The sequence below is a fragment of the Nannobrachium achirus genome (assembly GCF_963921795.1).
Source record: "Nannobrachium achirus genome assembly, chromosome: 9".
NCBI classification, from domain to species: Eukaryota; Metazoa; Chordata; class Actinopteri; order Myctophiformes; family Myctophidae; genus Nannobrachium; species Nannobrachium achirus.
In genome coordinates, this window is record NC_137818.1 from 37,866,961 (window position 1) to 37,884,789 (window position 17,829).

At 43.2% G+C, this 17,829-nt stretch overlaps 1 protein-coding gene across 1 annotated transcript; it reads right to left on the minus strand.

Moving 5' to 3' along the window:
- Positions 1–90: 90 nt before the first annotated feature.
- On the minus strand, positions 91–17,336 carry klhl21 (kelch-like family member 21). The gene is made up of 5 exons (XM_080733649.1): positions 17,206–17,336; positions 4,793–5,877; positions 2,288–2,693; positions 2,027–2,099; positions 91–1,933 (listed from the first exon to the last, which is right to left on the minus strand). Exons 2-5 carry the CDS (start codon positions 5,817–5,819, stop codon positions 1,604–1,606), a joined length of 1,836 nt encoding a protein of 611 aa, XP_080589775.1. The 5' UTR covers positions 5,820–5,877; positions 17,206–17,336; the 3' UTR covers positions 91–1,603.
- Between the last annotated feature and the right edge of the window lie 493 nt (positions 17,337–17,829).

The following is a 17,829-nucleotide window of genomic DNA, read 5'->3' on the forward strand; positions in this document are numbered from 1 at the left end:
GTGAAGCAGCACAATAAACGGATATTCCTGCCTGCAGTTTAATTTCTAATAATCACACAAAAGGAAATGATTACTATGCAACCCTGTTACATTACTTGTATGAAAACTAGTAAACAATGTAGTGATACTATAACAATACTTCAAAAAAGACCAAACGTTACTGTACAAAACATAGAAACAAATTGAGAGATCTTTACTTTTAGCTCTTCCAGTTATGCTTGCACCACTACAGCATACCATATCTCATTGATCTTAATGTTGCAACTGAAAAACTGAACATGACACTACTTCAAAAAGCATAAATATATCCATAAATAAACATTTCAAACTGTAAAACAATGCAAAAAAGATACTCAAAGAAACATCATGCACACTACTGTAGAATGGTGATTACAAACTCGTGGATGGGCCCTGTCAAGGCAAGGGTCAGGATTCTGACTGAGACAAGGTAATAAGTGTTCAGCCTATGGATAATAATCACTAAATAATAACCTAGCGGCAGTAGTTATAATCACAACAACCATTCTCATATTCTCAATATATAGCTTGAGGAACTGTTCAATGGACAGGTGGCGCCATTTTGAGAGGTTTTCGCTATTACTTTCAATGGGGTGACGTCACGTTCTCTTTCTAGATTGTGATAGAAGACCTCTCAGTGCAGTTTTAAGTACTGCACAGGACATTTGTCCTGGTTATTCACAGCTCTTAACTACTGAACACTACTAACTACTAAACCCAACTACCATATGCCTAATCTTTCAAGACAGATTCAGAGCTCCAAAGAAAAATTATTATTTTTTGGTGATGGTTTCTCAGATTGCCATATGCCTGGTTAGTGCTAAATAACAATGGTGACTGAATTTGCTTTTGGAATGTTTTGAACAGCTTAATGCTTTTGTGTTCTGGGGTGGTTGTCAACAGCAAGTTGATAAACAATTCAAATTTAAAGATGGATAAAATGGACATAAAATGCCTGTCAGCCCTCTACACATTTTTTAAATATGCTAGGCTGGTGGGGAGGGAGAGGCGGGAAGTGTGAGTGACAGTATGACTGATGAATCATGGGCTTTGGGGCAAGTAAGAGGGGGCAGCTTATGTGTGGTAACTTGATGAGGTGTCCAACTGTCAGCTACCACAAAACGCCACTCAATGTAAGACATTAGAGGGCCATGTGTTTCGCAGAAAACGTAGGAAAATTACGTTATGCAATGTACTGTATAATCAATATCACACCATGGATGCATTTGTTTTCGTTTTATTTTGTGGAATACAACCTATCCATAATACTCTTCTCCGTCCATCAACAGGTCTGTGCAGTTAGTGTTAACGCCTAGCTAGTCTGAAATACCTCCAGTCAATAGGCATGCTTTGGGAAATGGATGCTTATCAATATGACAGCATAGCAGGCAAGTAGATTACAAGGAGCCAAGTCAACGGCATGGTACACACTCAGTTCAAAGTCAACGGCATGGTACACACTTAGTTCCAACATGCCTTTTTTCCATCCTTACAGCTGTAGTCTAGTACTGATTTATAATCACAGTCATCCGATTACGGCACTATGGGGGGAGGGGACTGAATATGGGGTCATCAGGGTCCAAGCTCAGAGCTCTGGGTTCACACCCTGGTTTTGGTTGAGATTATTGTTAAGGTTGTGCAGGGCCTGGTGACGCTGGTGCCGATGCAAATGGATGGAATTGGAATCCGGCATGTCCACAGGCTCAAACGAACTGGACACCAGGGGCATGAACTGCCGAAATATACTGACACTGCCATGCCAAAAGGTGGGCTGGGGTAGTCGTCCAGCTGGGGTCCAAGTTCGGGTGACTGGGTCGAAGGCTTCCACCACATCAGAAAGTTCAAATGTGTTGTCATAGCCACCAGACACGTATAGTTTACCGCCGAGGGCTGCCACACTCCCTCCTACGTGGACCTGAGTGGGAGGATGGATTGAATCAGGACGGGAGGCAAAATAAATAAGATTCAAATGTTGCTAATTGGTTGCATGACTTACAGTACTACATACCTGTGTCATTGGACTGATTTTGTCCCACTCATCCTTCTGGGGATTGTAAACGTCCACCTCAGCTGAGTCATCCCTGCAAAAGAGAATCACAGACGTCAAGCTAAAACATTCTTACTCAAGTTAATCAATTGAACCCTAATGTTTTGTTAATGGCAAGACCAAAATAGGGTGTAGCTGAGGTGGGTCTCCATATGAAATGCAACTCATCTTTGATTTGACGCCACTATTTTGGTTAGTGATTTCTGCCGAGCCTCTCCTCACCTGACGAAGTAGATGAGTCCATTGAGGGTGACCGTTTTGGGCGCAAAGGACCAGGGGGGCAGCTGACCACTGTTGACCAGGGACCATCGGTTGGTGTCTGTGTCAAAGCACTGGATGGCCATGGTGTCCTCGCTGGTCAGAGAGCCTATGGCGTACAAGCGCCCATTGCAGGTGGTGGTGGAGCAGTTGTCCATGGCGTGCAGCATGGCCGGCAGTGCCTCCCAGCAGTCGAGGGCCTGGTCATAGCGCTCGGTGCTGTCCGAGGCCACCACGTACAGCTGGCCCTTCAGCACACAGGTACTGTGGTACTCGCGGGCCTTTAGCATGGGCGACACCTCTGTCCACTCGTTGACGCTGGACTTGTAGCGCCACACGCCATCATAAAGACGAGAGCCGTCAGAACCACCTGCAACACAGCAAAAATAACCTCAACCTTCAATTCACTCTAATGTCTTCATTAGTCAGATCCCGACTTATAGTCACATTTCTGCCTCCTCTGCCCTCTGTTATGGTAGGACATGTGACGATCTTGTGCACTTACATAATGCAGTAATGCACATGAGATCTTACAATGGGTGGCATAAAATACCACTAGGTTTAACTCCTAAAACAAACAGCAGTGATTTACATTTGGACATGCCATGGTCACATATTCAGCAGGTCACGAATTTCACTGTAACACTGTTATTCTGTAGGACGGAGGAGGGACAGAGGCAGACATTTGAGTACTGGGATCTAGCCATTGGGCTTGCTGACAGTTTTAATCCAAGGGCAGTCTCTGCCTATGTCATGGATAGCCATTACAAGGACATTGTGTTGAACTAAAATAGCAAACCTGGCAATCTGCATGTCAGCATGAAGGTACCTTTCGAATCATGTGCTACCTACTGAAAGAAACAGCACCACTAATTGTATTTGACCCCTCGTCATTGTCCTGTCAGAATTGCTGCTAACTCTGGTCCATAGCATTAGTGGAGTTCTCCCTAACGCTATGTTCCTCTATCTCCCAAATCCTTGGCAAATCCAGAAAGACCCGTCGTCAGGTCCGAAAATAACAAAAACTGTTTCGCACCTCACCAAACCAAAGGTATCAATGGACAGTTGAAAGCTTACTCTACTTAGTGGACGCGGTCTGAGCCTCCCACCACACGATTAAAATACATTTCTAGGGCGAAATGAAAAATATTCCACCGGATGGAGACGCTCTTCCTGGTTGAAGACTGTTTTTACGAAAACAGCGCTTCCAACGTCGCAGAGTTGAATAACACCCAGAGACTAATGCTCTGTGTAATTCGGTCCTCTGACCTGCGAGGCAGTAGTGAGTTGGCACCTTGATGGCGACGACATCCGGTGGAATATTTTTCATTTCGCCCTAGAAATGTATTTTAATCGTGTGGTGGGGGGCTCAGACCACGTCCACTAAGTAGAGTAAGCTTTCAACTGTCCACTGATACCCTTGGTTTGGTGAGGGGTGAAACAGTTTTTGTTCTTTTCGGACCAGACGACGTGTCTTTCCGGATTTGCCAAGAATTTGGGAGGTAGAGGAACATAGCGTTACCGTTAGGGAGAACTCCACTAACGCTATGGACCAGAGCTAAATTGCTGCCAAAGATGAAAGAGGGGTACTGGAAAGCTACTGAAATAGTGTGCAAATGTAACCACTGCAAAATGTATGCACCCAACCTATCAGATTTGTAATCAGTTAAAGAGAATCAAAGTGATAGATTAGTAGAAAGCATTTCAAACTACAGTAACATACCGTAGTAGTGTTTACCAATTTGGTCCAAGACAACATCTTGACAATTACTTTCTGGATTATTGCCATGTAATATTCTGTGCACCTTCATGAACACCATATGTGGTTTAGGTAATCCCATGCCCTTAGCTCCACTGCCGCTATTAAGTCAAAATTCCCACTCGCATACATTTTAATCCCAAACAAGATTATCTACAAAAGTACTTGCTGGATTGGCATGGAATTTGCTGTGCACCCTAATGCTTTCCGTTGACCACTTTCGTCCTATTTTATACTTTTGGCTTTCTTTTTTTATGTTTTGAAAAATAAATTGAAACGTGTAACATTTGTAGTGATTTAGATTTGATTTTCCTTTTTACAGAAAGCTTTTATGGGGATTTCTTTCTTGCACAATTCTTTTCTGATGAGCGTCAGACAAATACCACTGGACTAGAGAGAATAAGGACTGATGTTGTTTGCTTCAGCTTCAAATTATAATTGCAACATGAACTGCACATTGTACTTGCTTCTTTTACCATGCTTAAGAAAACATACTGGTGATAAACAGATCACTGGTGTGACCAACAAAATGTCAGTTCAATAGAGTGACACGTCTCCCACATTAAAGTTATTTTATTGTATCCTCTGCACCTTTACTCTAATTTTTTAACAAGTGGTGCTCTTTCAGTGGAGGGGTGGTATTTGTCTGCTCTTTTCCTTGAATATTGTTAGATTTAATAAGGAGTGTGCCTAGAATACAATCAGCTTACCTGTAACATACATATCATTTCCTAGGGACGCTATACTGTAGCCTCCTCCAAGGTGGTCGGGGAACTCAGCCAGGTAGCGCCACTGTCCGGTCTGGGGATTGTAACAGTCGACGGTGACCAGCTCATCACAGTCCTGGTCGCAACCTCCTACAATGACAAGGATCTCCGCCAAGCCGGTGGAAGGCCGTGGCCGCATGCGGTGGCAGGGTCTGTCATGGCGGTCGTACTCACACGACTGGAAGCTGCGGGCCTCACTGACCATGTGGAGGCAGGTGGGCGAGAGGTAGACCAGTGGATCGCTTTCCACATGGGCTAGCAAAAAGAACCTGCGCACGAAAGGCAGTCGGACCTGCTGGAGAAGTTCGGGCCAGTAGTGCAGCCTCCGCTGGAGGTCTGCCTTCACCCAGCGTGCAGCGATCTGGTACGCCGTCTCTTCTTTGTCCACGCACAGCTCATCGTCCGACACAATCTCCAGGAGCCGCTTCCACTTCAATCTCTCAAAGTCTGTCCCTTTGGCCAACTCCATGATGTTCTTCAGAACAAAGCGCCGTGCACTGGTGGCCAATTCTTGGCAGGCAAAGGCCTCTGCAAAGTCCTGGATCTCCAGGCAGTTGGTCACATCCAGTCGCTGCTCCAGGAATGCGCAGCACGCGTCTTTGACCGAGGGGAACTGGAACAGGTCAGCCGTTTTCAGCAGGAGGTCCACGTTGTCTTGCGTGACGGTGACCCGACCTGTATAGCAAAATTCCACCAGCAGGCCAAGCAGCTCGGCCGACACCTCATGCAAAACCACCCGGTCCATGCCACTTTCTCTGAGTGTTCCAGCAAACATGGCCCTGAAATAGGTGCTGGCCGCAGCCAGCACAGTACGGTGGCAATGGAACTCACGGCCCTCGGCGCACAGAGTCACATCGAAGAATTTGCACTCAGCACGCAGCTCATGGATTCCTCGCAGCAGGTTGAACGCGTGGGCTGTATCAAAGAAAGGCAGTGTGGACGGTTGGGTCTGTAAGGCAGGCTTCTCCATCTCTCCTCCTTCTGGGTGACTCAGTCTCAAGAGGTGGTGTTCAGAAGGCAATTGTCATCTGAAACATATATAATGAAAATGTGTTAATAGTTTCAGCCTTACTTTTTTCATTTGGTGTTATCAAACATGTTACATGTGCTTGAAACGAGTTCTATAAAGTGAAAGAAAGAATATAGTAAAGGGTGAGACAAAAACCCTTACAAGATGACAGCATCACAGAACCAATAAGGGTATTACTTCATATTGGGACGGTATCAGGTTTGTTTTTCAAAGCAGTGTGGGTGTAAGTTTGTTACCGTTGGTTTTCTCTAGTGTCCAAGCCCATTCAATGAATTAAAATTTCCCCAGGCGTCCCTAATCTTGTCTGGCAACACACGACTACTTGCACAGCCCCAGTACCAAATGAAAAACCAAAACTCAAGCCTTGTATAATTAGCCACATTTTAAATGGTGAATCAACAACGACAATCTAATCAAGAATGGAGCCTAAAATTTCAGAAACCAAATTCCCCCACCTGTGGAGAGTCCTTCCAGGCGTTTCCTCGAGGTACAGAAATGGCACAGTGAAAACAGAGGTCCTACGTACAACGTGTGACAGCACAAGCACAGCACAACTCCAGTGTGAATATGCACACTGCACAGCCCCTTGTACGTTTAAGAAAGAGAGCTTGCCCGTGCTCTATAAATACACTGGCAGTGTCCATTTCCAGGATGGGGAGGAGTGGGGGGGACTGAAAGCTGCTAGGGAGTATCAACAGTCAACAGTGAACACCCTCAACTCACGCTTAAGTAAAGGCTAATTTATACTTTGTCTTAGTTGAAAATGAGTCCGTTAACTGAAAACTGTCCCACGCGGTTGTACGACAAAGTATAAACTAAGCTTCTAAACTGGGTTTCTTACATGACAAAAGCCAGCCTAGCCCAGGCCACCAGCGTCAGCATAAACAGCAGCGGACCAAAACACTGCTTCCTGTCATAATATCCATCATGAGCTTGTAAAATCACAACAAACTGTGAACACAGCAGAGACTGCGCTGATCACAAGAGAATAACAAGAGGTGAAAAGGAATGCTACATTGCTACACCGTGTCAGAGAGATGTAACGCTACACAGGCGACATGAATCACTGCACCACTCATCACTGTGGTATCCACTTTTAGATGTAACCGTCATTCGCTTCATCATTTTATACTTACAGCTATTTGAACACGAATGATGCGTTTAGAAAGGAACACCTCTGGCTATACATTCTCTCGAGACAGAGGCTTGGAACTTGGAAGAGGGACAAACAGAATGGGTGTTCCCTTTTCTTTAGATTGCTGGCTATATGAACATATTCATAATTGGTTAATGTGCTATATACTATTTATGATTAAAATACGTACATATTTGATCAACTAGGGCAGGCTATTTGCTTCTGCGTTATGGGGTCAGATATATGGGTGCATTTCAAAGACCTTAACTGATTGCTGTCAAGTTTAATAATGGGGATGATTCCTTCTCAAAATATACAGGAGTCTCCTTAGATAGATATATTTAAAAGCTTGTAACATGCAGACAGACCTTCTGGTCTTCCATAGCTAAAACAGCAACTCCATGCTGAACAAATTCCACACTAAGGTTCAACAATGCAGCAGTGCACATAGCTCTCTCTGGTGGGGATCAAACTGCTCTCCTGAAGGGCAGGCTGGGCCCTAGTGGTTTCTCTGCTGTGAAGTCAGACTGCACAGACCTGTACTAGATACACATCCTTGATCCTCCTAACATCTGTGTTAGTGATTATTTTTTAAGACGTGAAAGGGTTTGCGTTTCTTTCTTAATGTAGTTGTTAGTAATTGAACACATGTAAGAAGAGTATAATGAAAATGTAGAATTATATTGGTGTCAGTTCAGTTTTGATCTAGGGCACCTGTATATCATAGTTGTACTTGTAATTCACTTATCAACAGCAGTGGACAGATACATTTCCGGAGTCGGACAAAGTAAATAAACAACATGAGAAGTATTGAGCAACATACGGTAAACGTGTTGACCAACCGGCCCCTTGAATAGCTGTCGCTGACAGAAACCTACACTCTCAAAGGAAGGGAGGGAGGAGAGGAAAGAAGGAAGGACGGGGGAGGAAGAGAACAGAGTGGTAGACAAGCAGTCTAGTATGCGAGGACGGGGTGAGTGACAGAGAAACTAGTGTGACGGTGAGCATGTGACTACAATCTGGCAACCACACTTCCCACCCAGATAGCGTACCCCCCTGTACCATGTACCCTAACAGTAATAGCTCTGTGTGCTCCAGGAACTCAACTCTCATGCCCAAACAGTTAGTAATGAGCTATCAGGGGAAAGCCCCTCAGAGACAGGCGAGGCATCATTCTTATTCTTAAACCTAACGAAAAGAGACATTTTCAAACAAACAATGTGGCACATTTTTTGCTTTAGCTATACCAAAGGTTTTGGTGCAACCACAGCCCAAACCATGATGGCACTTACTTTAGTCTGTTATGTTTGTGACAAACTTACAATTCCTGTAACAGGGAATTGCTGGGTGTGCTGTAAGCACTGATATCCATTGTACACAGACACACAAGCTGAAATTTGATGAATCAGCACATGACATGGCAGACATAAAGGAGACTGCATGACGGATATGAGTCAGTGCGAAGGACGTCCTTGAGGCTTAATAAGGCCTCATAGCCTTGATCTGTAACAAGACCCTTGTAATGCAGTGAATAGTTATTGTTATGTGTACACTGTATTACAATGTTACAATGTTAATAATGGACTGTAACCAGACACAATTTATCATTCCGGGACAGTGCCCCCGCCACTCAATCAGGTACTCCCCAATAAACACATTGCTGTGAATTGTGTGTCTGGCTGCTGTCCACTTTAAGGCCCGTTCACATTGAGCCGATCTCGGGGCCGAGGATCCCCGACCAGATTTCGGGAGGACCCCCCGGGAAAATCGTTTGGTCGGCCCCGGAATCGGTCTTGGGCTTGAACAGTACCCCGACACGATCGGATTATGTTAATTAGCTTTTTTATGACCTCGGGACTCGTCGGGAGCACTCACGATAATATCAAAAAAGCTTGATATTGTCGGGTCATCGGGTAGGAATCCTTTACAATTATTGTCGTCTGAATGAGCTCACGGGATTGCATCAGATTATATGAAGCCAGCTCCTCCCTTTTTTAGGCTGCGCAGAGTGTAGGCTATTCTGTCACAGCCTACACTTTTATTATTATTATTAGCCTACTTACTTTTTACTTTAGCCTACTCTCTCCCTTGTTGTAATCACTTGTTCAAAAACGTTATAGCCTATAGCGTTCTTTCTTCTTTTTTCTTCTTCTGCGCAGTCATTTGGCAACAAGGCAGTGTCTTTTTTTTGCTGCGCAGATTTGGCTAGGGCAGTGCTGTTCTATCCGTGTATTATAAGGGCTCTAAATTGACCTTGTGCAACTTGACAGACAGACACCCTATATATAGGCTAATATCTTATTCATATAATGTAATACTCAAAGTCAGAGACATTCCATTGCATTCCTTTTTTTTTTTACTTTTACGCGCGGGCTGCAGGCATATCATTGCGCCTCTCGTTCTGTCAGTTTGTTCATTGGTCCTCAAAGAGGACCGCCAGTCCTTGGGGAGTTCCAGGCCTATTATTATAGCTCTATGGTTCCAGGGGGTCCCCAGCTAAATGATATTGAGGAACCTAGGCCTGTCCCTATTCTATATGCTTGGATGTTGGTGGGACAGTAAAAAAAAAAAAAAAGCGAGAGGTTAAACTTTTTTTTTTCTGCGACTGCACGCCCACAACGGCGAGGTTTGGACATTCATAATTGCTATTAGCTGATTAAGCTCATGTCTGTTTAATGTCTGGCTGGTTGCCGTTAAAATGCTGGTTGATGCTTTTTAGGAGTGGACACTGGTCAATCAATGATATTGGAGATGCGACACTCTCAGCCGTGTCTTGCTGGATGCGCATCACATCTCGCGTCTCGCTTGCCAAAAACATAACTGAATATATAATTATAATATCTATAAAGTGAGCAGCGGCCAGTGTGCGCACAGTAGCCTACCTAGAAGACTACCAACCTACCTTTGTTTTTATAATGTTTTGTCATGATGGCGCAGTTATCACTTGTGTGCAAAGGACGATGATACACGAAAGAAGAATGTAACACCAACTTCTACCAATTAATCCATTGCTGTGACAGACAGACAGGGTGAGACAGCCAACGTGCTTCCTTGTAGACTACATAATCCACTGGGTCCAGCTTGGTTCAGATCAATCATATCAACATAACAGTAATAACACCAACCAAAGTCTAAAACACGGTGCCGTCAGCAGCTGTGTTGTGTGAGTGACAAGCCTGATTTGCGCTTCGCCGTATCAGCGACCACCACCTGGAACTGATGCGCTAATTATTGATCTGACCAGGGGTGAGATGCCATGGGCTCGCGTGTGCTATAGTTTCGCGCAATGATGTAGGCCTAATGATTAATTTGAGCAAGATATAACATTTTAAAAGGCTTTTATAGGCCTAGCCTAGGTCTACTCTTAATACTTTTTTCACGATGTAGCGCACTACATGTTCAAGTTCAAACTCTTTCATGCTCACAAGACTTCACACAACATGTCGCTTTGATGTCATGCAGGATGTAATGGGCAATTTCCTATATTGATCAGATACTATACACACCTGAAAGCATTCACGCTGATGAACAGTTAATTTGAGCAGTGATGGAAAAAGTACTCCAATTCTTTACTTAAGTAAAAGTATCAATAGGCCTACTGCATTATTAGCTACAAATATCGCACAGACAGAGAGAGAGAGGGAGAGAGAGAGAGAGACTCTTTATTATAGACTATAGCGAATATATTTGTTTAATTTCGCCGTTTTAATATTTAATTAGTAGCACTGCCACTGAAGAAAGCACCATGCGTGCCTTAATTGTTAAGAGGCTGCGCAAAAAAAGAAAAGGAAAAAAAGCAGCTGATCAGCGCTCGACGGCACTGTCATTTGATGCACATTTCCAGTAGGCTACTTTATGTCACCCATCCCCGCAGATAATGTGATACACGCTCCATATAAATGACGTTCCAACCTGCATCTTCGAGGTGGCTTTTGGTGGCGTTTCACCTCGCTAAAAAACCTCCATGATTTTCACCTTCAACAGATTGGCAGCACTGCGGGACTCATTGCATATGCGAACAGAAGGTAATAAAATGGATTTGGGAGCATAGCCTAATTACAATGGATGTCTCATAAAAAACAATATATATTTTATAGTTGAAGGGCAAATACACTTATACACAGTAGTATGGTCAGCAATGTGCGAACGTTAGATAGCGAATATATTTGTTTAATTTCGTCATTTTAATATTATAAAATCACAACCCATTTCCTTAGAATATATGTATGTAAACATGGTTTCATACCCTTTCTGTACATCTTGTACCCCTGTGGGTCCCGATCCACAGGTTGAGAACCATCTAGTCGTGTCTCTCATGGCACCACCCCCCCCGAGATCGTGGGTGGCTAGAATCGCGAGACGTCGGTCTCATTTGTAATGGTCTGAGATATTTCACTTGGCACAGCGGGATATACCGGGCCCGAATTCAAGACTGTCGTTTGAAATGAACACCGATAAACCCCCGGGCACGAGATCTGATCGGATCCAACATCGCGTTTCGTCTGTGAGGCTCTTTAGCCTTGTGTTGTCTGAATGCACCTCCTGCAATGTCTCATTGTCTTTGAACTAATAATGTGAGTCCTGTATTCTGTTGATAATTCCCAAAACCTAATTGTTTTGTGAAATGCCTAAAAAAGGTCCACTCCATACCTCATACTTTAGAATAAAATGTTCTCTTTCAAACTTGAGCCACAATCTTCATATGACTACATGTTTTAAACACTCCAAGGAGTCAGTGAGAGAATGCTTTATTTTGGAACGACTCTGCATGTAAAGTTTAAACAGGGTAAATCAAAAACAGATTGTTGTATATTATGCTTCGAGTGATCCCTCCCTTTGTTACAAAACAACTTGTGTTGCCCCTTGCTGGTATGATGTGGTAATTACCACCATTGAAGAGAACAATAACAAAGTGGCCTGCTTCAACACTGTAAAATTTCTATCATATCATGGCAACACTGATACTCTGTGTTGTGTGCATGTATACTTTATTAAGTAAAACCAGGCAAGTAATACTATTAATATAGATTTTTTTTAACGGTAGGACAACTGGATTATAAACTAGTTTTTGCAATACCCAAAAGATCCCCCTGAAATCCTATTAAATCCACAAAACATGTAGCATCAAAGCTGGTGAATTATAATTTTTGAATATTGTTAATCATTAGCATTGCTATATTAATCGAACTCAACAACAATATCAACATGACTCATTCTACAACAGCCCTCACATTCTACTGCACCTGGTAGACAAATGTCCAACGACAACACAGCTGCTCTCTCTACAGTCAAAGCAGCCTGCTCAGTTTGCATACAGGCAGGCTAGCAGGCCAAGACAATCTTCAGAGTGAAGTGATGCAAAACCCCTCCACCACACAGCCGAGCTTGGCTTGGCCATAAAAAGGCAAGACACTCATCACATTCCATCCAAAGAGCGAGGACCAGCATGAGGCTGCCAAAATGCAGAACTAGCCTACTTAGATAAGGACACAGTGAAAAGGAATACCATGGAAGATTAATGCCACCACATTGTCTCTGAAACACAGTGAAGTATCCGCAGTGCATTATAGCAATGGTATTCTGTCCCTAGAAAAAGATTATAATTAGACAAACAAGCAGCCACACACAAACATTCCTGAGGACAGCAACCGTTACATTACACCTAATAAGAACAAGAATTGACACAGTCAATATATAAGCTGGTCAGATGAAAAAAAAAATGTTTTTTGAAAAAAAAAAAAAAAAAAAAATGTTTTTTTTGAAAAAAAAAAAGTTTTGGAAAAAAATGTTTTTTGGAAAAAAAAAGTTTTGAAAAAACTCGGGCGTGCTCAAACAACAGTAATAACTGCGTATTACCTTACTGTACTTTACTGTACTGTATACTGTACCTCACTGTACTGTACTGTACATATTCTGTGTTCTATATCTATGAAGTCTGTGTTCTAGATCTATGAATTTTGTCACTCCCCCCCCCCCCCCGTGTATGTGTGTGTGTGTGTGTGTGTGTGTGTGTGTGTGTGTGTGTGTGTGTGTGTGTGTGTGTGTGTGTGTGTGTGTGTGTGTGTGTGTGACTTTTACTTATAACTGAGTACATCTACAGTGCAGTATTGATACTTTTAAGATACTTTAAAAAAAACAAGTGTAAAACATTTGAGTACTTTTTCCAACAGCTACTTTCCCCCATAGCCTGGAGGACTCCTGCTAAGTTTACAGTTGCCATATAGCCTATTACTCTATAAATCTATCTGTGATGTCTGATTTTACTAAAACTAGCATGCTTATTAGGCAGTAGTGGGAAAAGTACTCGCATTCTTTACTTAAGTATCATACAAGTGGAAGACTTGTATTCAAAATTTACTTGAGTACAAGTATAAAAAGTATTTGTATTGAAATGTACCAAAAGCAGAAAGTACGCATTATGCAGAACTTAATGTAACCAAGGTGTTCAAATAAGTGTATTGATTGTAGGCATTTTCCAAAATCTTGTGGTATTTCACTGCTACATATCGTTCTAAATATATGCTTTCTTGTCATTTAGTACAATGAATGTGTTACCGTGTCTCTAGAAATGTGCTCATTATTTGTGAAGATACTAACTGTAATTCTCAAAGACTCACATTGGTTCATTCAGCACATCGTTTTTGCTCTGTTTCATTTGATATTAAAATGCAACTCGAATTAATCTACTGTGTGGACACTGATCAGATGACAGGAAGAAGCAGCTCATCAATGAATGTACTTTGTGTTGCTTTTGTAAATTGTGTAGGGTACGATATTTTCATGACTTCACACCAAAGCCCATATCATGGTCATAGAGTTAAATCATTGACAACTTGCATACTCGTTCAGTTCATATGTTAATGCAGATGGTATGCAGATGGTGTGACACATCACCTACTACAGCCTACAACGATGCCCAGGGCAACACTGCATATTGTCTATAAATGGCTCACAGTTTAAATAACGTACGGTTTATTTGGACAATCATCTGTAACAGATGAAGTATAATTAAATACGACGTGATTAACGTTTGTTTGACATCCTCATCACAATTACATTGGATGCATCGCGTTGATTAAAGTGAATGGCTGCTATAGTTTTGCTAGTTTTCATCACCTAATCACCTTCCTTTCATAACCTAATCTCTACGTTTAGAATTGAAAGAAGAAAAATAATGTTAATGTTAGTATGAAGCTAATTATAAAGCTTAAATGGATGATGACGTCAACAATGACTTGTGAAAATCAAAGAATGATAGCCGATCTACAAGCAATCATACAAACATTTTGTACTTTGATGCCAATACTTTTGTACTTTTACTCAAGTATAGAACTCTCTTTTCTTCTGTTTCATTTATCACAAGCAGGCTGGCCACAGGCACCGCCTCAGTGTGAAGGAATGGTGCTCCCTGCTGGACAAAATATGTCATTACAGCAGTACAGATCTGGAGGGCCTGGCCAATGGATCATGAGCTCGGTGACCATGTGACATGGACAGCCAATCGGCAAATAGGTCCCCTAGGTCCCCTAGGTCCCCTGAATGTCTCAGGACAATGTAATCTGTTTAAAGAGCTGGTCCTGCTGACCAGCTAATAAAAATCACACCCGTGTGAACTGAGCGGTGGTTTTAATGGCAACGTGTGTGTGTGTGTGTGTGTGTGTGTGTGTGTGTGTGTGTGTGTGTGTGTGTGTGTGTGTGCCCCCTGTGTGTGTGTGTGTGTGTGTGTGTGTGTGTGTGTGTGTGTGTGTGTGTGTGTGTGTGTGCCCCCTGTGTGTGTGTGTGTGTGTGTGTGTGTGTGTGTGTGGCCCCTGTGTGTGTTTGTGTGTGAGTGTGCCTGGCCTATGCCTGGCCTATCCTGAACAACAGCGCCCCTCCCTTGTCAGAAAAGGTTACTGCAGGCTACATACCCGGAGACAGACAGACATACAGACAGACAAACAGACAAACAGACAGACAGACAGACAGACCCACACACACGGCCACGTATAGGAGCGTTGTGACCACCGCTCAATAATACCGTAATTGCCAGACTATAAGCTGTGGCTTATGTTTTGAACCCTGCGGCTTATACAACGGTGCGGCTTATATTCAGGTGCGGCTTATAGTCCAGCAATTACGGTATAAGACATTATAAGAAGTTAAGTTTCTAATGAACACGACCTGCGCCTGTTGTCCATTGCAGCATGCCTGTGGAGGTGACATGGATTCCAGTATGCAAATAGGCAATACCTTGTATTTACCCACTTACTGTAAATCACTCTGGATTAATGAGTCTGCTAAATGCCAATACAGAGATACAGTCTAATGCTGTTATACAATATAATATTTCAGGGCAAAAAAAATCCACCATTTAAGCAGGGCCGGTCCCTGTTATAAGCAATATAAGCAGTCGCTTAGGGCCACAACCACTAAGGGGGGCCACATCAATTTTTACATATTGTTACAGTATGTCAGGTATCCCCTATCCAAAAACGAGTGTAGGCCTACTAGACAACAATTTACTTTTCAGTGTAACTGCAGTTAATGACGGAAGTTTAGTGGATTGAATTAAATACTAAAAATGGAAATAACACAACACCGGACGAGAATATCTAGTTAAGGCCGGCCTGTGCCAAGTTGCCAACAACAATGTTAAGTTCATTTATTGCGCCGTAGGTCGCATTTACTACCAAAACCTCCACCGGCTGTCTGTCTGTCTGTCTGTCTGTCTGTCTGTCTCTCCGTCACACGTCACACTTTTGCCCTGCTCATATCTCCACAACCGTTGCCCCCATCCATGACAAATTTTGCACACACACTCCTTACCTGCCAAACTACAACCTCCAAGGACCCCCGGAGCTTCAGGGACCCTGGGGGACCCCCAGGTGTAAAAAATGACCAAATGTGCAAAGCTGCTCACGGGGAATTCCTGGGGACCACCCACTCCTGGTGCTCCAGAACGGATGCAAAAGTGGTGGCGCCCCCAGTGGAGGACCCCCTCCACTGCAGCTCACATAAAATGCCGTAACTCGGGCTAGGAGCGTCCGGGAGAGCCGGGGCCAGTACCTATTCGTCCGCCAAGGCAACGCGGAGACCCCACCCCTCATTTCTCACATGGCCCTCTTCTAGCGCCACCTTCAGGCCGATTTTTAAAACACATTTTTGGTTTTAAAAACACATTTTTGGACACTGCTCCTACAGATTTTGCCCTAAAATCACGAAAATCACTACACAGCATGTCTACACTCATGTCATCAACATGGATCAGGAAGATTTTGGAAAAACAAATTTTTGCCCTATTTGTATGGTCGCTTATCTCCCGATTAGGGAGTCTTACTGGTAGTCTTTCCTTATTAAGTTGTGTCTGTGTGTGTGTGTGCCTATGCTGTGCTACAGTGGTTATGACTTTGTAAGTGTTATGACAGGATAGTGGTTTCTGCTGGTGTTTCAGTGTATCAAAGGGTGCGTTCGGAAATGCGCACCAGGTTTGTGCTCAGTGTAGTGAGTGCCTAGCCCTAGACCTAACCCTAACCTCAGTAAAATGATGCCTTAAATCAACCCTAACCTCAGTAAAACTATGCCTAAAAGCTAAAACTAACCCTAACCCGAACCAAAACCGGTGCGCATTTCCGAACGCACCCTTTGATACACTCGGACTGAAACAACAGCAGAAAACACTCTCCCGTGTTGTGACCTGCCAGTCACATGGCTGCTCCAGTCACTTACTATCAGTAATAAATCACTGATCAGGGCGACACCTGTCATTCAAAGACACCCATATCCGGGGAAACACACACAAACACGCGTGCATGTGCATCCATCAGTGGGGTGTCACATAAACTAATCTTGCAGGGCCACGACCACCTGAGTCCTAGGTCCGCGGCCCTGCACTGAATATTCAAAAACATATCTAAAAGCTAAAAAAAACAAGTTCATAACGCTGACTGACGCTAAACTCCGAATTGTACATTTCTAGACCACGTCGTGTCGTATCGTATCAATAGATTACGTCGCCATTAAAAGTAAATTACAGCAAACGCTCATCTTCTGAGTTCTGACTATGAAACTTCAGAGCTTGCGTTGATGTGTGTGGCGGATCATGTCTGGCATCCATCTGTTCTTCTCTTCGTGGAAAGCACGACCTTCACCGGAGACAGACGAGACGAGTCGCAAACTAGCAAAAACGCAGTTTAATTTTCTTTGTCTACTTACCAACAGCAAGCCAAGTCCTGGGATTCACGCAAGGTCGAAAATATTATAGATTATAACGCATTAATAACTAACATGATGATATAAAAAGAAACTTTGACGGTGCTGCTGTTCTCTTCGGGTTTTCTCTGCGCCATGACCGTTCCATGTAATGTTTGATACCTGACCTACAACACTCCTCATTGGATAAGACGAAGCACACACATGACGTATGCACTGGTTCACAAACAGTGGGTCCGGAACCCATTTGTGGGTCGCGGGCATATTTTTATGGGTCACGAGTAAATGTAAAAAAAAAAAAGAAAGAAAGAAAGAAATAATAAAAATATTTTCGTAAATAAATAAATCTAAGAAATTCCATAAATTAGAATTTAGAAAGCAGATGTTTCAGAAGTAGTGAAAACGGCGGCACGCACGTACCTGGACTGGAGTTCCGGTCCTGTTATCCCGGTTGAATGGGAAAACATTCTATGGAAAACATTACAAAACTGATTTATTGCATTCGAATGAAGGCAGGAAGAGAGACTGGTTTACGAGGCTAGTTGTTTCATGCCGTCGTGCATGTTTTATGTACCGCCGGGTGGAAAGTTCGACTCCGTCGTACGACGAAGTGTAGTGTAGGCCCTA